This window comes from Pan paniscus, chromosome 8 (genome assembly GCF_029289425.2).
Source record: "Pan paniscus chromosome 8, NHGRI_mPanPan1-v2.0_pri, whole genome shotgun sequence".
In the NCBI taxonomy this organism is placed as follows: domain Eukaryota; kingdom Metazoa; phylum Chordata; class Mammalia; order Primates; family Hominidae; genus Pan; species Pan paniscus.
In genome coordinates, this window is record NC_073257.2 from 66174296 (window position 1) to 66197270 (window position 22975).

The 22975-nt window shown below is 34.7% G+C and overlaps 1 protein-coding gene across 2 annotated transcripts in view; it reads right to left on the bottom strand.

The window, feature by feature from the left end:
• PCDH15 (protocadherin related 15) overlaps positions 1 to 22975 on the bottom strand; it is a 1779889-nt gene that overhangs the window by 53061 nt on the left and 1703853 nt on the right. For both annotated transcript variants that reach the window (XM_055092816.2, XM_057298896.1), the window contains one exon: positions 6765 to 6980. In XM_055092816.2, the coding sequence (XP_054948791.1) occupies positions 6765 to 6980 (216 nt within the window). The remainder of the gene's footprint in view (positions 1 to 6764; positions 6981 to 22975) is intronic.

The following is a 22975-nucleotide window of genomic DNA, read 5'->3' on the forward strand; positions in this document are numbered from 1 at the left end:
ACTTTGATAAGACTTTGTTCTATTTGTGTGGAAAATAATGAAATAAATATTTGGTAATCAGAAGTATAGACTGGTTAGCTGTTCATCCAGCTCTTTCTGTCTTCCCACTGGGAACACACAATCGATTTCTCAGCCTTCTTTGTAGTTTACTGGAGCCATATGATGGAGTTCTGACCAACGTAAACTTAGTGGAAGGGAAGGAATGAATGTTCTTAAATCTGAAGGATAGTCAGTGCTTTCCCTTCATCAGAAAGATAAGTTACTTATTCAAAATATTTTAAGCCAGGCGTAGTGCCTCACACCTGTAATCACAGCATTTTGGGAGACTGAGGCAGGCTGATCAATTGAGGCCAAGAGTTTGAGAGCAGCCTGGCCAACATGGTGAAACCCTGTCTCTACTAAAAATACAAAAAATAGCCAGGCATGGTGGTGCATGCCTGTAATTCTAGCTACTCTGGAGGCTGAGGCACGAGAATTGTTTGAACCCGGGAGGCAGAGGTTGCAGAGAGTCAATATCACGCCACTGCACTCCAGTCTGGGCGAGACTCTGTCTCAAAAAAAAAAAGAGTGAGATTTTGTGCAAAATTCTGACTGAAATAGCAGGAGCTAACATTTAAGGTATCTAGAATATATCCATTTTAAGGTTACATTTTATTAACAAGATTTTATGATGTTAATACATTTTGAAAATATACTTTTATATTTTATTTTAAAGATATAAAAATAAAAAACATTTAATTCTGATAAATTAACAGAAGTCGCACTACCAGGAGTAGTTGTCCCACACTTACCTCTAAATCATTACTTTAAAATTTTTAAATCTCCTGAAAGTGCTAATGTCTGGTTTATGTAGAACACACACATTTTGACTATGCAAATGAAGAAAAAAGATAGTACAGTTTACATTTGGTCTTTGACAGAAATTCTACATCCTAACTCTGGTTTGTTTTATCATCTATAACAAGGATATTTAGCTGTTTAAGATTAGTAGATTTTATTTATGCTACTTTTCCAGCATAGCTTCTGCAAATATGCAAATATTTCCAGAAATTTGCATGTCAGTTTATTACACCAAATATTTAATAATTCTCTGTAAAATTATTTAATTCTGTAGGTTAATAACTAATGAAAGCTTTATAAATATGTTTCCATCATCATTGAGATTGATATTTGTAATGGATTCAAATTACTAGGTATTGTTAAAAAGAAGAGAAATAACATTTGTGAAGCACAAAATTAAAAAAGCAATGGTTGGAAATTTACATGTTACTATTTCTATGTCCTTTCCATTTATTCTCATAAGTTTCTTTTCTTTCTTCCTCTATATTCTCATAAATTTTAAATAGTGCTGTCCAATAGAAATACAATGTGAGCCACGAATACAAATCACATATGTAATTTTAAATTTTCTGGCACCCACATTAGAAAGATAAAAATAATAAGATTAATTCAATAACACATTTAACCCAATATGTTTAATATATGTTTAGTAAAATATCATTTTAACATGTAAAGAACATTTTACATATTTTTATCGAAGTCTTTGAAATCCGGTGTGTATTTTATACTTATAGTACATCTCCGTGTGACCTAGCCATGTTGCAAATATTCAATAGCTACATTTGGCTGATAGCTAGCATATTGGGCAACCCAGCTTTAGAGATATTCATCATCTCCTGCTTCAACTGTCTTTCCTAACTAACTGGTCTCTGCTGCAAACTCACATTTTATTAAATAAAAGAGGTGTTTCAATAGTCCATTTAGATAATTATGTATTTTCTTTTTTAAATACTATACCAAAATTTAGTTTCCACATGAAATCTGAAACCATGTTCAGTTATACTACAATCTATTTGTCTGTCTTGTACTTTTTCTTTTTTGCAATGGAGTTTTGCTCTTGTTGCCCAGGCTAGAATGCAAATGGCGTGATCTCAGCTCACAGAAACCTCTGCCTCCTGGGTTCAAGCAATTCTCCTGCCTCAGCCTCCCGAGTATCTGGGATTACAGGTGCCCATCACCACACCTGGCTAATTTTGTATTTTTAATAGAGACGAGGTTTCACCATGTTGGCCAGGCTGGTCTTGAACTGGTGACTTCAGGTGATTTGCCTGCCTGAGCCTCCCAAAGTGCTGGGATTACAGGCTGAGCCAACACACCCGGCCATTGTACTTTGAATTGATTTTTTTACACATGCATAATTTTTTAACATCCTGCATTGGCCACTTGGAAAATACAAGTTTACTGAACACTGCAGATATTGCAAACATCAACACACTTCATTACACAATATCAATAAATAAATCACATTATTTAATACAACCACTGACTCATCAGGAAAGTCTAAACATTCGGAAGCTAGTCAAGTTTACAGTGACAGGTACATTTTTTTAATATTCTAATTTGTGCTTGAAAGCTTCAATATTATCATTAGTTGGTTGTTTTCAATGAAATGACAGGCTCCCTTCATCCATTTTGTGTAAATGCCTACCAAATATTTAAGTTTGAATAACCATATTTTGTCTCTAAGTTGCTCTTTCATATAAAAATGTTAGTCCATAAAAAAAGCAGCTAGTTCAGCTTGCATAGTGCTTTTCCTTGAGGCAACCATCTTCCACATACAGCAGATGTACTCTATGCATACTTCTCATTTCATCAACAAAATATTGAAAAGGTGTTTAGGACACTTTCGTTGATAGGTTAGCTAGCTGCCTAGATAGATATACAGTATTTACTAAGGGAATGAATGTGAGGTTTAGGAGAGAAAGAAGTCAAGAAATTTTTTGCCTAAGGAACTCAAAGTGATTTGGTCATCAAATAAAGTGAGGAAGACTATAGGTGGAAGAAATGCGATGAAGAAGAGAAATCCATCAGGAAACACTAAATAAACACCTTTTAAAAATATTCGGGTGGAATTGCTACATGTACAGATAAATATGCAAATCTGGTGTTCAGGAATGAGCTTTAGTGTAAAGATGTAAGTATGAGCGCTTTTACTATGTAGATGATATTTTAAAGTTATGGGACTAAGTGAGCTTAAGAAGTCAGTGAGTGCAGATAGAAAAGAGATTTAATGTCTGAGCCCTGAGAAACCTCAATACTACAAGGTCAGGAGAAGAAAATGAACCAGTGAAGGAGACTGAGAAGGAGTAAATAGTGAGATAGTAGGACAAGGGAGTATGGTGGGTGGTCTGAAAGCATAGTGAGGGTAATAGTCAAGCATTGCTGATGGTTCAAGTAAGATAAGGACTGGCATGATCAGTACATTTCCTAACGTGGAAGTCATTGGTAGCATCGATAAGAATAGTTTGGAAGAGTGTTTGGAGAGAAAACACTCTTATGATTAGAGGGTTTAAGAAAGGGTTTAAGAGAGGGTTCAATAGTGAGAAATAAGTCAAATCTAACATAGAATTTTGCTAAAAAGAAGAATAGAAAAATGGATGGCAGCTAGAAGGTGATATAGATCAAGGAATGTTTTATAATTTTTGGAAGATAGAAAAAAAGCATTGTTGTGAGAATAATCTGATATAAGGAGGAAATTTATATTAATAATGTAGAAAAGAAATGGGAGAGCTGCTGAGGCAATGTCCTAGAGCTGGCGAGTGGGAATTGAATCTACTGCATAAGTAGAGGTACAGGCTTTAGATAAAAACAGAGAATTCATCTAAAGGAACCAGAAAGAAGGCAAAGAATGTTGGTCTAGATCCTGGAGGGTAGGTAAATTTAGTGGCAGGAGTCATAGAAGTGTCCTTCTAAATGCTTTAGTATTATTTTTCTGTGAAATAGCATGTCAGTTAATCAGGCCATAGTGAGAATGAGGACAAGGTATTGGAGAATCAGGAGCAGAGAAGATTTTCTAGGACATCGAGGCAAAATAGAGTGATTACTGACCAAAGCAAAAGCTCATCTGGAGGGTTTGTTTTAGTCATTAATTTAAATTGATACTGATGCAGGAGAACAGGGTCTGGAGGCAGGGAACCTAAGGCCAATTTGTGCTGACTTCCTAAAGCTAAATCAAAGGGAAAACACCAAAGTCTGGGGTCAGGGAATCTAAGGCCAATTCATGATAGTTTTCTAATGGTGGATTAAACAGGAAACTCCTGGGTCTGGGGGCAGGGAACCTAAACCAATTAATGCCAACTTCCTAAAGCTAAACAAACAAACAAACAAACAAAAATACCATCTCCCCACACCCCACCTGAGTAACAAAGGATCAAAGGCTACTCTCCCTAAAACCTTCCCCCTTCCCCCATGTCTCAGATGGAAAGGGAAAGTGCCTTGGAGTGGCTGTGGGCCAAGCAGGGGCCATCCTTTCATTTGCTTAGGGCATCAATCCACTCAGGCCTTGGGTCAATTCAGCTCAGCCTTTAGCCTCAGGCCAAATCCTTCATCCAGATAAGGGGTAGCCCATAGGGACCTCAAAAGGAGTATTAAAACCCAGAAAACTTTGTAACCAGGCCCTTGAGTCACTTGCTTGAGTCCACTCCCAACATGTGGAGAGCTTTCTTGCTGTAATAAATCCCTGCTTTCCGAGGTTGCAGTGTTGCAGTGAGCCAGGATCGCACCACTGCACTCCAGCCTGGGAGTCAGAGGGAGAGTCCGTCTCAAAAAAAAAAATAATAAAATAATAAATAAATAAATAAATGCCCACTTTCCTTGCTTTGTTCCTTTGTTTCGTTCCTGTATTAATTTGTGTGTTTTGTTCAATTCTTTGTTCAAAACACCAACGACATGGACAATTCACACTCAAAGCCTTCCTTCATGTAACAATACTATAGCTAGGCATGGTGGTGAGTGCTTGCACTCCTAGGTGCTAGGGAGGCTGAGGTGGGAGGATTGCTTGAGCCCAGGATTTTGAGGTTGCAATAAGCTTTGATTACACCACAGCACTTTGACCTGGGTGATTGAACCAGACCTTGTTTCTTAGCAACAACAACAAAAATGATACTAATTATAGAATTTTGTATGTTTTTGCAGACATAATCAGCATGGATATAGGTCTGGAGAAAGGAGACAGTTGGAATTAACCAAAGTGGAGGTTTTGCTAAGTGAATATGACATAGAGACAGAAAGCAAGAAAGTTAAATTTTATATGATGGAGTGCTTATTATAATTGGTAATGCATTATAAATCCAGTAAACAAGAAAGAGAACATGAGAGGTTCTCAGGAGAGAACACAATGGAAGTTAAAATTATTAGGCTAATTGGACTGGACATCCTGGTAGGAACAAAAGAATGATGGATTTAGCTGCAATGTTAATTAAATGTTATGGACAAAGAGTGGGAGATTTGAAATGGAGGTTATAAAGGTAATGGCAAGGAAAGCCAAGAACAGAAAGTTAAACACCACATGTTCTTATTCATATGTGGAATCTAAAAAAAAGTGTTTACGGATCTTAATTTGACCAAAATTTATGTCAAACTTAATATCTCCTATGTCAAAAGCTTCTTGGCTTAGAGTGGCCTTCATTTACTCTATTGCAGCTTTACTGTTAAAAATGAGAATGCTCCTGGAGGACTGTTTTGGCCACAATCATGGTGATTGTTCTTCACCATTATCTAAGAAGAAAAATATTTGATCATTGATGTCTGCATGTATATGAAGGTTACGCTTGTCCAGGGAACTAAATGAGAAGAACTGTGAAAAAATGAAAATTTATGATGTAAAGAACAAAAGACAACTTATTCTTGATCTGTTTTTTTTTTTTTTTTTTTGAGACGGAGTCTCGCTCTGTCGCCCAGGCTGGAGTGCAGTGGCGCGATCTCGGCTCACTGCAAGCTCCGCCTCCCGGGTTCACGCCATTCTCCTGCCTCAGCCTCCCGAGTAGCTGGGACTACAGGCGCCCGCTACCACGCCCGGCTAATTTTTTGTATTTTTAGTAGAGACGGGGTTTCACCGTGTTAGCCAGGATGGTCTCGATCTCCTGACCTCGTGATCCGCCCGCCTCGGCCTCCCAAAGTGCTGGGATTACAGGCGTGAGCCACCGCGCCCGGCCTCTTGATCTGTTTTTATGTGACAAATATTTCTAATGAATATACTTTGTATTAGATTCATCAGACAAAACTCCAAATAACCCATGCTTTCAAGTTGGTAAAGAGTCCACAGGATATATGCACTGGTGTTAAATATTTTCAATAAAAGCTAATATCAAACTTCCCTTTCAAATGATCTATCACTAAACTTCTGCACAGCCTAAGTGAAAATTAGAACAGTGATATTATTGACTATAGCCAAATATAACTTAGTCAAGGCTAAACAATGTCATCATTGGGAATTTTGATAGAACAAAGAAATAAATACTATTGGAACAAAATTTGTCCCCAAACATTTTCTTTGTTTTCTCAATTACAGAATGCTGAAAGTAATTTAAACAAATAATTTCATAGTTTAATTTCTATAGTATAACTCTGTGAAGCATTTAAAATTTTTATGTAGCACTGGACAACCCCATATTAAAAATGAGCTTTGAAAACAAAATAGAAATCCAATGCTTATACCTTTGCTGTTACAATTATATTTTTTCAAATATTATAATGTTTTTCTCAAAGGTCAAGAAAAATAAACAACTTATGGTGTTTTATATATATATATATATGAACAATATATTTACATATTCCTAAACTATAGCAACTAACAATCTGGGTGAAACTTAATTATGTTTTTGAAAACCCGTTTTAAATTAATCTTAGAAGTTATATAAACTGAAAACACTGACCTATGGCTAGTATTGTAGCTACTTCCCTTTCCTGAAGTTTTATCTACTTACGAGTACATCGGCTTTGCCGCTCAGTCCCTTCCCATAGTCGTCAGTTGCAATAACTTGAAACTTGAAGTAGGATCTCCTCATATTATGGAAGAGCATAGCAGTTTTGATAAGCCCTGTATATGTTTCCACTACAAATCCTTCTTTTCCCTCTTTAATTGGTGGTATTATGAGTCTGTAGGCCATGACACTATAATTGCCAGTATCTTTATCAGTAGCCTAGACGGAGGAGAAAAAAAAGAGATTATAATTAAGCAGGAAAAGATAACCCTTATGAAATGGCTTACTTTTGTTTGTAAGAATGAGGTTTCTTATGTAATAATAACACAATAAAGCCCCCCTAAATGTCTATTTTTTCTGGATATAGTTATGTAGATTAATAGACTTTGTGTCCACAGTTTCGAATGGTTGTTATTAGAATGATAATAACTGCTGAAGTATGAATAAAAGGGACATAGGTATAATTCTGTACCCTTTAACAAATTTCTCCCTACCCCTCCTTTCCTTTTACCCTTACCAGCCTCCAGTATCTTGTATTCTACACTTTATTTTTATGAGATCACCTTTTTTTTAGATTCCACATATGAATAAGAACATGTATGTGGCATTTAACTTTCTGTTCCTGGCTTATTTCATGTAACATAATGTCCTAGATAGGGAGAATATGTTCTAGTGCTCTATACCACTGTAGAATAACTATAGTTAACAATAGTATATAGTTCCAAATAGCTAGAAGAAGGATATCGAATTTTCCCAACACAAAGAAGTGATAACTGTTTGAGACGACAGATATGCTAATTACCCTGATTTGATTGCTATGCATTATACATATAGAAACATCTATGTACCCAATAAGTAAGTACTATTATTATTTGTCAATTTTAAAAATAGATTTTAAAAAATAAACAGATATAGACACTAACAGCGTCAATGAATCAAGACTTTTGGTTTACAGGTTTGTTGAGTTCAACTGTGTGTGCTGATCCAAACTGGTTGAAAGATGGGATTGGTTGTTTACCTAATGTTTGTCTTGCTGTAATAGGCATACAATGTGATGGTATTTTTGATGTAGTATATAGCCTAAGGAGGATAAATATAAAAGAACGTAGTAAAATATCTCGAATGAAATAAAGTTGAGTTATAACAAATTTAGAGATGCATAAAAATATTCTAATTAATTAATGCCATAACATAATTCTCTAATTAGAGCTAGAATACTATCCGACTTCCTTTTTAATCATCCTGTATCCCGATTAAGCATATTTGTTCCTGGTGATAGGTACTTATGATCCAAATATTAAAGTTTCCTACCATTTAGAATTAAAAAGGACTAACACATTGTTTAGATTTTTTTCATTTGTTTTTAAATACAGCTATGAGAATCATATATTGGGCTGGCTTTATGGTATCTAATTAGGGGAAATTTTTTAGAATGTCTATTTCAGAACCATTTCATAGCGAAATACTTGGAAAATAAATGGTAGATAGGAGAGTTTTAGAGACTTGATAAAACACTATATATACCTTATCATGATACTAGATATGTAAGTTATACATTTTCATTTGTTATAACAATGATTATTATTTTTATTATCTGATTCTTATTTTTGCCTATGCTATTTTTAAGTATGAGTATGCATTTATGATCTGCCGTTACTAAGAATTGCTAAGAATCATACAAAATACAAAATACAATCACACAAAATACCATCATACAAAAATAGTCTTATCTAATAACAATATAAAAAACTGAGGAATATATTATTTTACTTATATAAATTAGTGATATTCAATAAAATTTTCTGAAATGATAGAAATGTTCTTAACCAGCTCTGTCTTATGCAGTAGGTACTAGCCAAATATGACAAATGAAAAGTGGTTGATGTGACAAAGAAACTGAAATTTCAATTCAATCTAATTTTAATTTAAGTTACATAATGAAAGACTACATAATAAGTAGTAAAGTTGAGACACAAATGATTAAAATAGTAAATCATAGCAAATGTGTATTAAATACAGCATCAACTTGATTTAGCTTCAAATTCTATATATATTGTGAACCATTTAAAACGTTTCCAGATAATCATATCTATTTGTTAGAAAAGGTAATTTAAACTACTCAACACAGATAATTTCACTTCAGGATCAGCTATTTCACGAATTTTCTAGGGAGTTAATATTCTCTTTTCTTTATTTTTTCTCTGTCACCCAGGCTGGAGTGCAATGGCATAAACGCGGCTCACTGAACCTTAGTCTCCCAGGTTCAAGCTAGCCTCACATGTCAGCCTCTGAGCAGCTGGGACTATAGGCACTCCACTACGCCTGGCTAATTCTTTGTAGACACAGGGTCTCGCTATGTTGCCTGGGCTGGTCTCGAACTCCTTGACTGAAGCAATCCTCCCATCCTGGCCTACCAAAGTGCTGGGATTACACACATGAGCCACTTTGCCAAACCTAAAATTATCTTTAGAAGAGGAAAAGCTCAAACTACTGGCTAATCACTTTAGATAGTTTATATGGCTTACAGCATGGCAGAGCTCAGTTTTGGTATTAGAGTAATAGTAATTAGTTATCAATGTTAGGTCACATTCTCACTTAAAGGAAAAAGAAAATGAACAAAGAAAGAAAAATAGTATCAAAATTTTTTGTACTTAAACTTTGAACCACAGGTTTATAATCACTCAACAAAGGATAGCATAAGATAGAAAAACCATATTCCCAGCTAAAATAAGTCAAAGTCTGAGTCAAGGTATCCAAGACATTTCTTCCACATAGAATGAGCAAATTTGGGCCTAACGTCAGATCAGTCAGATTTGGTTACATATTATTCTCTATCTTCTTATTAACATGGATATTTCTCTGAAACAAACTTTTTATTATTAATGTAAACTTTATAAAGGAATAACAAAACATGCAAAAAGTGTACAAATTATAAATATAAAGCTCATTAAAATTTTGCAAAATACACACATCCACATGACCAGCATTTGCATCAAGAAACAAAACAAGCCAGGCATGGTGACTCATGCCTGTAATACCAACACTTTGGGAGGCTAAGGCTGGAGGATCACCTGAGCCCAGGAGCTTGAAACCAGCCTGAACAACATAGTGAAACTCTTATCTCTTGAAAAAAAAAATTACCCATATTCCAGAATGCACTTCATGCACTTGGGAGTCGCAATCTGAGACCTTCTTAAGGAAAACCACTTTCCTAATCTAACATTGTTGATTAGTTATGCCTATTTTTTAAACTTTACATTGACTGAATCATAAAACATGTTCTGTTTTCTGTCTGACTTCTTGCATTCGATTTTGCGTTGTAAGATTCTAAGCCCTTATATTTAAAATAAATACTGCATAACAACACAATCACATTTGGAAAAGAAAAGGTGGTTACCATAAAATCACCACAGTGATTGCTTGGTATATTAAGCTATATTACACAGTTCTGACTGATTAACTTCCAATTTCAGTAAGCAGGTAATTTCACTTTGCAATATTCCTAATATATTAAATTATGATAACTACAAAATAGTCATATTCCATCTTAAAAGATTAAAGTGTTTTGTTAAATGTGCCTTTCCTGAAACAAATTATCACTTAATGCAAAACTTTGGGTGTGGAACTAGACAATTTAACTCAGAAATAACTATTTTCTTTTATGGTTTTTCATATAAATGCCTTAATATTTGCAGAAAATAGTCAAGAATGAGATAAAAGTTTTTTTAAAAATCATGTTTACTGGAATTAAAAAAAATAAAACCCTATTGTCATATGTATGTTATACAGTAAGGACTCTAATTTTTATTTCTTTGAATGAATATGATAGTCTTTGGGATCTTAGAGATCTTATTTCAGGAGATATTCATCAAAGATGATTGCCAGGATCATTAGCATATTTTTCAAATCTCCCCTCTTCCTCAAGTATGTTCAGTTGAATACTAGTAATTTTAACAGTGAATGATGAAAATTCCAATGGGTGCCATACTTAAGAGCAATTGCATGGATTTTTAATTTTTAGTATCCCCAATTTATAACAAATACATATTTTAAAACCCGAAACCTCTCCTCTAAGATGTGACTCTGATTGATGTGGAGCATATGCAATACCATCATACATAGATAACAACCAAATGTTCTTTCTATAAAATCAATAACAGGATACGATATCTTTAAATACACACTGAGTCACACCAGAGATACCAATAATAAAATTCAGAGCGCAGTTTTAAATCTGGGTCAATATGTGAAAAATAAGTGAGAGTTTCAGCACAGAGTATATTGTCTCTATTTGGTGTTAAATAATTTTAAACTTACTTTTTTGGTTGTTTTTTGCATTATGTTTTGGAGTGAGGTGGACTCCAATGTCAGGTGTGACTTTGAAAAATTAATAACTCAAGGCCGGGTGCGGTGGCTTACACCTGTAATCCCAGCACTTTAGGAGGCTGAGGCGGGCGGGTCACGAGGTCAGGAGATAGAGACCATCCTGGCTAACGCGGTGAAACCCCGTCTCTACTAAAAATTAAAAAAAAAAAAAAAATTAGCTGGGCGTCGTGGCAGGCACCTGTAGTCCCAGCTACTCGGGAGGCTGAGGCAGGAGAATGGTATGAACCCGGGAGGCGGAGCTTGCAGTGAGCCAAGATCGCGCCACAGCACTCCAGCCTGGGTGACAGAGCGAGACGTCGTCTCAAAAAAACAAAAAAACAAAACGAATAACTCAAAATTTCAGATTTCTTTATTCATAAGATAAAAATAAGGATGCCCAAAAATAGTATTTTAAAGTTTTATATATATTCATACGTGTGTGTGTGTGTATATATATATATATATATATAAACAAAAATTTAAATATGGCCAAGTCCAGTGCAACTATTATAGTTACCTAAGTTGTCATAATGGTGATTCAAAAGGTTTAACATTTTTCCATATTATGTTTGCCCATGAATATGTAAATTTATGCAATCAATTTAGACCCTTATTACTTCAGACATATTATCACACAATTGTAACTCCCTTATAACTCTACTTTTCTTAATTTTCTTTTCCAGCTCTCCTTTATTGCTTCCAGTTCTTGTTTTGTTTTGTTTTGTTTTGTTTTGTTTTGTTTTGTTTTTGAGATGGAGTTTCACTCTTGTTGCCCAGGCTGGAGTGCAATGGCTCGATCTTGGCTCACCGCAACCTCCACCTCCCCGGTTCAAGCAATTCTCCCGCCTTAGCCTCCCCAGCAGCTGGGATTACAGGCGCTTTGGGAGGCTGAGGCGGGCGGATCACCTGAGGTCACAAGTTCGAGACCAGCCTGACCAATATGGAGAAACCCCGTCTCTACTAAAAATATAAAATTAGCCAGGCGTGGCTTCCCCCTCATTTTTGAAGCAATTTTGCAAAACCTCTTCCTCAGTTGAAATCCATGAACTTTTGTACAGTATACACTCTACCCCTCCTTGTTGCCGAACATAATGAGGATGTTGGTATCTTGCTCTCAGTCTACCCCTTCTACTTCAACTTCCTCCCTCTTTACAAATTTCAGTATTCATTGAGATGACACATCCAGCAACTTATTTTTAAAGTATTAGGCATGAATAACATTCATCAGTCTTTGAACGACCTCACTGCATCGATTTAATTCTACAGTCACACTTTAGTCTTTTGCCTTAGGGAGATATTCCGCTTAAAGAAACACTCCATATTTAATTTATATATTAAAGTTTCATGTCTAAATTCTGACCACAACTTTAATCATCATACTTAGTTAAGACCTCTTCTTTGATATCAGTGAATTTTCAGTTCTGCAAACTGCCTTTTGCTCCCATTACTTCAGGGTTTATGTCCCTTTCTGCTTTATCATAGAAGTCAGAGTTGATCACATTGTTCTCATTTCTCTCTCCTTCCACAACACCTGGATCTTTCTCCTCTTGGACCAAACTAACCATCAGTTTACTCCTGGTGACTGAAGAGGGCGCAGAGAAATTAAATAATCAGTCAGACTAGTGTTACTGTAAGTCCATGGTCTCTGAGTTTAACTGTGCCTTTGTCTATTTAGGAAATCCTTGCTATATGTAATAAGTTCTCTTTCTCACTCCAGAAGTTTGCCTTTTTCTTTAGTTCACAGATTCTTTCAGTCTTTTCCAGAGATAAGGAAGCTCTAATTGCCATAAAATTTGAGGATATCAAATGTGAGATCTCTCAGCTTTTCATCACATAACTAAAAAAGTACTTATATCTGTACTTACTTTGACTACTTTCTTCAAATCTCAGAGGAGCAGCTGACACGTATCTCTCACTGAAGGTACTTATGCCTTAATCTGAATCACTCCCATCCCTTCTGCATTTAATGCTTCATCAGCTCTATTTATCTCTGTCCTTTTCACCTCTCCTCTACAGACTATAAAACATGTTACGTCTCTCTCATTAAAATGAAATGAAACTTTTCTTTTACTGAGTCCACACTTGTGCCACTAGCCCCCAAACTTCCATACCTATTTTTCACAGTTAAGTTCCTCAGAAAATTTTTATAGAATCACCATCTGTAATTCCTTACTTTACAATCATGCCTTAACCGCAGCCAGATCTCTGCCCCTGCCATGCCATTTAATCTGCTAACATCAGAGACTGAGGCTGGACTCCATCTCAGATCAACAATCAGTCTGGTGTTCTTTAAATTACCAAGTCCATTTATGTTGTTTGTATAATGCTGTTGCTGCTTCCACTGTTTGCTAACATTTATTGAACACCTACAATTTGCCAGATGCTATGTAAATACATATATTATTACATTATCTCATGACATCCTTTCCATTGAGTAGATTCCATTATTATTTTATAGGCCAAGAAATGGAGGCACAGAGAGATTAGTAACTTGTTCATAATCACACATATGGTTGTTATTAGCACAGTGGGATAAGTCTCACTTTAAAGCCACTACATTCCACATGTGAGACTAAATACCAGGGATAAAATTGCAGTTTAAAAATAAAACAACAAATGTTCGATAAAATATTCTAAGAAATCTTCCTAGATCCATCAAGAAGATGGAAAGACAATAAACATGCCAGTCAAAAACAAAGTGCTATGGACTGATTATTTCTCCCCAAATTTATATGTAGAAACATAATACTCAATGTGATGTCATTTGAAGGATGGGCCTTTGCAAAGCAATTAAGTTCATGATGGCAGAGCCCCCATGAAAGGGATTGGTTCCTTTTTGAAAAGAGGCCCCGGGGACTTCCTTTGTTCCGTTTTGCCATGAGAGGACACACTAGAAACGCAGCCATCCATGAACCAGGACGGCCTCGCTAGGCACTTAATCTATTAGCACCTTGATCTTGGGCTTCCCTGCCTCCAGAACTATGAGGAGAAATAAATTTGTCTTGTATATAAGCTTCCAAGTCTATGGTATTCTGCTATAGAAGTCTGAATGCAAAAGTAAAGGTAAGAATATAAAAACCATAGTACTGATGGGAGCTTTCATTTAGAATTTTTTGTTTTTTTTTTACTGACCTGGGTAAAATTAAAATTTAACTTGTCTGGTTTTCAGTAGCTCAGACAATAGGAGACAAGGCCCCAAGCCTACTCATGAAAGTGAGTCTATTAAGATTCCCCTCCCCAGAAAGTTAAATTCTCACCGTAAGAGTAAAGGAGAAATTTACTTTTTCCCCTGCTACCACTGCTACTATCACCCCAAACTGCAACGAAAACTAAACTTAAACTTTGCTATTGAGGGGAGTGAAGAGAAAACTTATTTGAGAATCTAGGACGAAATACAGGCCCTCATTTTAGTTTGCAGCCATTATTTGCCGGCCACCAGTTTGCCCAACTCAAGGAGAAATCATAATATTCCGGGTTGGTAAAGTCTAATAGGCCTGAACTCCACCTGAATGAACAGAAAAACCACAACCTGAGAATTTAAGAGAAATCATCTATGACTGAAAATGGCCTGGTCTCCTGCCTGACAGAAGCAGGTGCTTTTTCAAAAACCCCTCCTGCAAGCCATGCCTAAAATAATTCTAACAAATAAAGTTCCAAGAAAGATGAAAAGCTATAATAATTATCAAAACAAACAAGAAACAATCATAAAAAAGTCCGTTGAGATAAAAAAATCAAATTCATAACAACATAGACTTTAAATATTTGAATTAGTAGACACTGAATATAAAGCAAATATGGTTAATACGTTTCAATAATAAAGAGCTTTAAAATGCGGAATAAAAAATGAGACTCGTTGAAAAGAAATAAAAAAGTATCTTTTAGAAATAAAAAAAAATTAGAATTAAATACCCCAAGATGGGATTGTTAGCAGGTTAAGCGCAGCTGACCAGGGAATTAGTAAATGAAATGATAGGGCAAAGGAAATGACACAGAATGTTTCACAGAGCTACGAAGATGAACAACCTCAAAAAAAAAAGTTTGAGATATGGAGTTTAGAATGAAAATTCTGGCAAATATCTAATCAGAGTTTCAGAAAGAGAGAAAGCGAAAATAGAACAGAATTTTCCAGAACTGATAAAAGATTGTTATCCACAGATATTAAGAAGCCCAATAAACTGCAAACAGGGTAAATAACAAGTAACTCACACCTAGAACCCACACGTCATATAGAAACTACAGAACCACATACTGTAAATATAATAAGTATTGTTTTCTTAATATTTTGGGAAAATTCATAGAGATATTTTAGTAATGGCATAAATAAATAATTCATAAATATATTCTATAATTTATTAATAGTAATAAGGAGATGTCTAACAAGTTGGGTTAAATTAATGCATAAAAATTAAAACTGACTCACTGTGGAAATGCTAAATGAATACAATTTACTAAAGAATTAATATGATATTACTTTTTCCACCAATTTCTCTATAGTCAAACATTTATGCTCAGTTCACAACAAAGTCATTAATATCTGGGAGAGGTGACTCTGGAAGATTTGATTCACTGACTTTTATGAGTTTCCCTTAGTGAACAAAATAAAAAAAAAAAGTTAGTCTAGAGTTGTTTTAAAAGAATAAAAGTCAGAAATGAATATTATAATACTTGCTATAATTATATTTTAAGTGAAAGCTTAGATACAGGAAACCACTTACCCATTTCTAAGACCTCATCTGGAAATTTTAATGGATACAGATGTACAACATTAAAAGAAAATCACCAAATAATTGCCTCTATCATACAGGGGAGTAGGGGAGACCATTAATTTTCTAATAGTCTAAATAACTGTTCCCCTCTGTTGCCTAAATAAATACCATGGATGCAGAAATATTAGTGAAATAATTAGTGATGGATGTCCTAAGAACTTTCAAACCCATTAAAGTTCAATAATGCCAAGTTTAACTTTAGCTTCTCAATTAGACCCATTTTAACATTTAACGGTATTGAAGGCTCACTTTCCCTGAAATAGAGTGAAAGTGTTTTAGAGTGTCTGGATAAAAATACTCAAATCTCACATTTCCACCTACCAAGGTCACTATGTCAAGTTTGCAAAAAGCAAAAATAACAGAGCTTTGGCAGGTTAGAACCACTTTAACTTGAGTCTTGTCTTTTTTTGTTGTTTTTTTGTTTTTTTGTTTTTTTTTGACACAGAGTCTTGCTCTGTCACCAGGATGGAGTGCAGTGGCATGATCTCAGCTCACTGCAACCTCCGCCTCACGGGTTCAAGCGATTCCCCTGCCTCAGCCACCTGAGTAGCTGGGACTACAGGCACCCACCACCAGACCCGGCTAATTTTTTGTATTTTAGGAGAGACGAAGTTTCGCCATGTTGGCCACGATGGTCTTGATCTCCCGACCTCGTGATCCACCCGGCTCGGCCTCCCAAAGTGCTGGGATTACAGGCATGAGCCACCGCGCCCGGCCAACTCTTGTATTTTTAGAAACCAGAAAGAAATCTTTATTTTAAAGTCCTTAAAGACAATATACCCAGAACATGATAAAATATGAATAAGAAAAATGTCAGGTAGATTGATCTACTTTTAGGGCTATTCAAAACTTTTGCAAAAAAAAAGAAGAAACAAGGAGAGAAAGAGAAAAGAAACATTTTAAATATGCAAGCTCAAGTGTTTGATTTTGCATAAGAATGTCAAACAGTGACTACAATGCAATATTAATAATTTCTAAGTTCAACATACCTATTTACTTTTTGTAGAGTTAAGTAAAAGTCTAATATAATTCTGAGAGATTCTAAAGAGTAAAATACAACTCATTGTAGAAACAGCAATGTAATAATGGAAACACGCCAGTGTAACAATAATAGAGACATGCCATCATAGTTTGAATTACAAAGACCTTTACAGGGCTGGGTTTCAGTTAGAATTTATCAAAATTTACTCTTAATTTAAATCATGGTGCAAAAAATTACAGGATAACATCTATTTAGAAAATTAAAGAAAAACTAAAGAAAAGCCAAATGTTCCTTTTATTATTTTAAAAAATTATATACTAAATTCTGAACCATAGAAGGCTTGAGAGTACAAAACAAGCAGGACTTGCATGTATGTTATAATTGAAGTTTCCTTTTTTATTTTTTCCTTTCTTTTAAAAATGTTTTGTAAAATAAATATTACCCTATAAATGGTTTTGCTTTTTTCGTCATTATTGCTAATAATAAAATGATTATACCTCCCTCAGAGATGCTTTAAAATAAACTCTGAGCTAATTGTTCTAACTTTTCAACCACGTGAAAAAGAAATAAATTGTGCTCTATTATATAGACAAGTTAACAAAAGAAAACACACATGTAATTTATGCTTTTTACTTGAGAGGAAACACTAGTTTAAATGTTGGTTTGGTTTTGAATCACAAAATGCTATTAATTTTTACCGAAAATATCCACTCTTAAACAGCTTAAGTATAACTTTTACAATAATTCTGTAGTTATACATCCTAAATCCTTCAGCATTCAAAGCAAATTAAATAACATACTTGTTATTTTTGAACTTCCTGATTTTTCCTTAGTTACATTAGGTTCAATCAGTCCAAACCAAATTCAGCTGCTGCTTCTTGGCTCCCACCTTGCTGTCCCTCTTCTGACTATCATATGTGGTTCTCCTTCTGTTTTTTCTTTTTGCATAGGAAGGGCATCACCATCTATGAATTGAACTGTTCTAAAAAATTTCAGCATCCTCCCCATCGGTTTAATCTCACCTCCTGGCTCCTCCCTACTTCCAGTCCATCAGCAAGCATTCTGATTTCTACCTATACAATATTTCTCAGTTCTGTATAATACTTTAGGCCAAGCTTACACTGGCCAATTTCAGGCTCTCATCAGATCTCACTTTTAACTCTAGCGATAGCTTAAAAATTACTGATAGCTCCCACTTGCCAGAGATGAATGTTAAAACAAGTCCTTTAAATATTCTCAATCTGATTAAAGTTCATGATTCCAACTTTTTGCTTTACATTTATTCTACTTCCCAGAACCACATTATTTTTTTTTCTGAAGAATGTGATCTTTCAGGTTTCTATTCCTTTGTATACATTGTTTGTTCTACCTTAAATGAAATGTCCTTTGTCTGCTAGGCCAAATGATGTTCACTTCTTGGCTATACTATGGCATACACACACACGCACACACACACACTTTGAATATATATATATATATATTCTACATATATATACAGTAAACTATGGCATACACACACACACTTTGAATATATATATAGACTATATATAGTCTATATATATAGACTATATATAGTCTATATATATAGACTATATATAGTCTATATATATAGACTATATATAGTCTATATATATAATATATTCTATATATAGTCTATATATAGACTATATATAGTCTATATATATAATATATTCTATATATAGTCTATATGTAATAGACTATATATACTCTATAATATATATTCTATAGTCTATATATATACTATACTATGGCGTACACACACGTTGAATATACATATATATCTCCATATATATATAATGTGTGTGTATGCCATAGTATAGTATATATATATAATATATATGTGTGTGTGTGTATATATATATATAATAAAACACTGAATAAAGCAATCAAACCTCAGCTTAAATGACCCCTTTTCTGAAGGTGTTCTTATCTCTACTAGGGAGTGCTGCTTCTACTTACATATTTTCATTGTTATGTTACATAAATGTGTGTGTATATATTAGCATTTATTATGACACGTTTTAATTTTGTGTGTGCATTATATGTCAAATTTGTTTCAGTTCATATTTTTCACTGTGGTACCACGTGCAGTCGGTGGTCAAATAATATTTGGCTTAAATGTCTATAGAAGACTATCGTAGTGGTTGAGACATCAATAATTAGAATTGACAGATTTGAGTTTAGTTCTACCACTTATTAGATATATGAGCTTGGGCAAGTGATTCTCTAAGGCTTTGCTCCTCATTTGTAAAATGAGGAAAATAGGACATGCTGAATAAGCTGGCTGTGAATATTCGCTCAGGTTTAAAATGCAGTGCCTGGTACAAAGTAAACCTAAATCAAGGTTAGCTGTTGTTTTACTACTGCATTTACTACTGAGATCTTTGAATACTTTGTAGCTATCTTCCTGATCTCTTCTATTTGTTCTTTTTTTTAAAAATCATTTTCTGTACACTTAAACGTACCTTTCACTTTCTGCATCGTGTCACTGGCTATAAATTCTTTGGAAGCAGGACCATTTTCTGAATCGTCTTTGGATCTCATAAGTCTCATGGCCGGTAGAATGTAATTAGAAAATATTTGCTAAAGAATAAATCTGCCACTGAGGAAAGTACAGTTATTGATGTCTCTTTACTGAATGCTATATAATTTATTGATAGCAAAGCAAAAGCACTTAAATAGAAAATATTTATAATGCTACAGATATAATAAGATGCTTATCAGGAGGGTGGGAGCCAAGAAGCAGTAGCTGAATTTGGTTTGGATTAATGAAGACTAATGTAACTAAGGAATAATATAGAAGTTTGGAAGTTTGAAATAACAAGCATGTTATTTAATTTGATTTGAATGCTGAAGGATTTACGATGTATACCTACAGAATTATTGTAAAAGGTATACCATTCATAAATAGTTTAAGTATAGGCATTTTTGGTAAAAATTAATAGCATTTTGTGATTCAAAACCAACATGCAAACTAATTTTTTTCTCTCAAATAGAAAGATCAAATTATACATGTGTTTTCTTTTGTAAATATGTCTATGTGCCTCAGCCTCTCGAGTACCGGGGACTACAGGCGCGTACCACCACGCCTGGCTAATTTTTGTATTTTTAGTAGAGACAAGGTTTTGCCATGTCGGCCAGGCTGGTCTTTAACTCCTGGCCTCATGTGTTCTGCCTGTCTTGGCCTCCCAAAGTGCTGGCATCACAGGCTTGAGCCATCACGGCTAGCCATAACTTTATATTCTATACTTAAAATTTGCTTCATGATAAGCTGATAAATCCTGTTTGTAATTTCTGCATTTTGTATTTGTACTTTTTCATTCATTTTAAATCTTGTTCATGTAAAACAAATATTTTGTACTCCAATGCAGTGTTCAATATTAACTTGTAATTTCTGAAAATTTTACTGAGAAACCACTGGAATATTTAGAAATTCAAATAAAATAGGTGTTATGCATATTACATATAATGAAGACTTCACAGTTCATAATAAACATCTATTTTAAAATTACATGGCCACAGATTCAACCCATGGGCCGAAAATTTGCAATAGAGCAGGAAGACTTGTATTTTAATATGCTAACAGTACAAGTCATTTGACCTAGAGATAAAACAATTTAATATTTTAAGAACACAGGGTTCACGAAGCAAACTTGAACTTACTGTAAAATGAACTTACTGTAACATGATTTCAAATATGAATAGTGTATAAGAAGTCTATTCATCTTTTAATTTCTAAATTTAATGGAAAGTCAAAGGAAAGTAATAGCAGGGCAATTGAAAATTAAATCTGAATGTCGAATCCTCTGTAAATTCTGACAATTTTACTGCCTACCTAATAAATTTACAAACAGAAACAAAAAGCTCTATTACAAAAATTTAAAAAAAAACCTTTCTTATTGCTTTTATAGTAAAAGAGAATGTCGAGGCAGATATAATTCAATTTATAAATGTTTTACCTTGGAAAATAAATTTATAATTTTCAAAATATACTGGATATAAAGGGCTATGATGAAAGTAATTATTACCAAACAAAATGCCTTTAGTATTGTTATAATGACACTAATTGTAAAGAAGACTGTATTTATGGACTAGAATGGTGCTATTTGTACATGGGACAATAAGATCTGTCTCCTCGAATTTATATAATTGTTAACATGTTAATATAAACAACCCTCAAAAAAACAGTGTCTGTCCTCAGTGTCCTTCATTTAAATTGATGGTATTTTGGAGCTCTCCCTCGTGCTCTCTCTCTCTATGTGTAGGTGTGTGTGTTTAAAAACACACATATATATATCACATATGTATACACATGCATATATATAGTTATTTTTATATTTTATAACATGATGTGTTTTGTGTCATGAGTACCAACTTACAAGTTTGCCAAAAAGAAATGGCTCCAACACCAGTAAAATTTCTGTGAAATAGTCTTGCTGGATGCAGCTATACTACCTAAAATTTCAGGATTTATTAGCCAGACTCAAATACTGCATGTTCTTACTTATACGTGGGAGCTAAATAATGTGTACACTTGGACATAGAGAGTGGAATAACAGTCACTGGAGACTCAGAAAGGTGGGAGGGTGGGAGAGGGTGAGGGATGAGAAATTACCTAATGGGTACACTATTAGGGCAATGGTTACAATAAAATTGGGAATTTACCACTACACAATACATCCATATAACAAATCCACTTGTAACCCCTAAATGTATAAAAATTAAAAAAGTAAAAATAATCATTGATAAAATTTTCTTAGCTTAGGCAGCAGAAACTAATTGAGCATGACCAAAAACATTTATGCCAATAGAGCAAAGAGAAAAATTGAGTATACATAATAAAATTTATCTTTTGAAGTTCACACCTGGACTAAATTATTAGACATACATAATTTTTTATCACTGAAAAAAACCAAGCCACCATGTATTTATATTCTTAAGCATAATATTTCTAAAATGTGTATGCTAGATTACTTTTGTCTACATAAAATTATACATATTTTTAACACTTGCAATATTTTGATGTGAATTGTGGTTCACAAAATATACTGGGAACTAAGTAAAAAAAATACAACAGGTAAATGACACAGATCTGATCAGGACTGAGATGAAATATTGTGGAAGCATCCATGGTCAGAGATTGCAGTGATTTTTATCTGAAGAGTTGGCCCCAAAACAATTTACTATACAGGATGGTCAACATTACAATTCCATTTTGAGATAATTTGGTAAAATGTTAATATTATGAATTGCCCACTTGCTGTTTTTTTTTTTTTTTTTTTTACATGGAGTTTGGCTCTGTTGCCCAGGCTAGTGTGCAGTGGCACAATCTCAGCTCACTGCAACCTCCGCCTTCTGAGTTCAAGCAATTCTCCTCTGCTGGGAGAAAAGCTGAGTGTTGGGAGAGAAGCTGAGGCAGGGGCTTGCATGTCTGTGAGACTTGCTGGCTCCTTGCTTCTAGCACTCCCCTTATCTCAAGCAGACATATGTTTCTCATTCACTTGATACACTGTTTCCTTTCAACCCCCACATCCACATCACCTTTTTGTTTGTTTGGGCACCAATAAATAGCATGGGCTCCCAGAGCTCGGGGCCTTTGCAGCTTCCACACTCGTGATGGCCCCCTAGTCCTACTTTCTCTCTCAAATGTCTTTTTCTCATTCCTTTGACTCTGCTGGACTTCGTTGCCCCCACTACCTGGTGTTGGGTCTGATCACCCCAACATTCCTGCCTCAGCCTCTCAAATAGCTAGGATTACAGGCACGCGCCACCACGCATGGCTAATTTTTGTATTTTTAGTAGAGATGGGGGTTTCATCATGTTGGCCAGTCTGGTCTCGAACTCCTGACCACAAGTGATCTGCCCACCTCAGCCTCCCAAAGTGCTGGGATTACAGGTGTGAGCCACCGTGCCTGACCCCAACTGCTATTTTTTAAAAATATGGTTATTTTTCATGAACCACTGATGGAATTGTAATACACGCATATCTCTTTGCAAAGTTATTAGAATGTATTTGTTTTTCCCTCTGTTTTTCTTTTAAAATATTCCCAAATCATTTACATCTAATTATTAATGTTCTG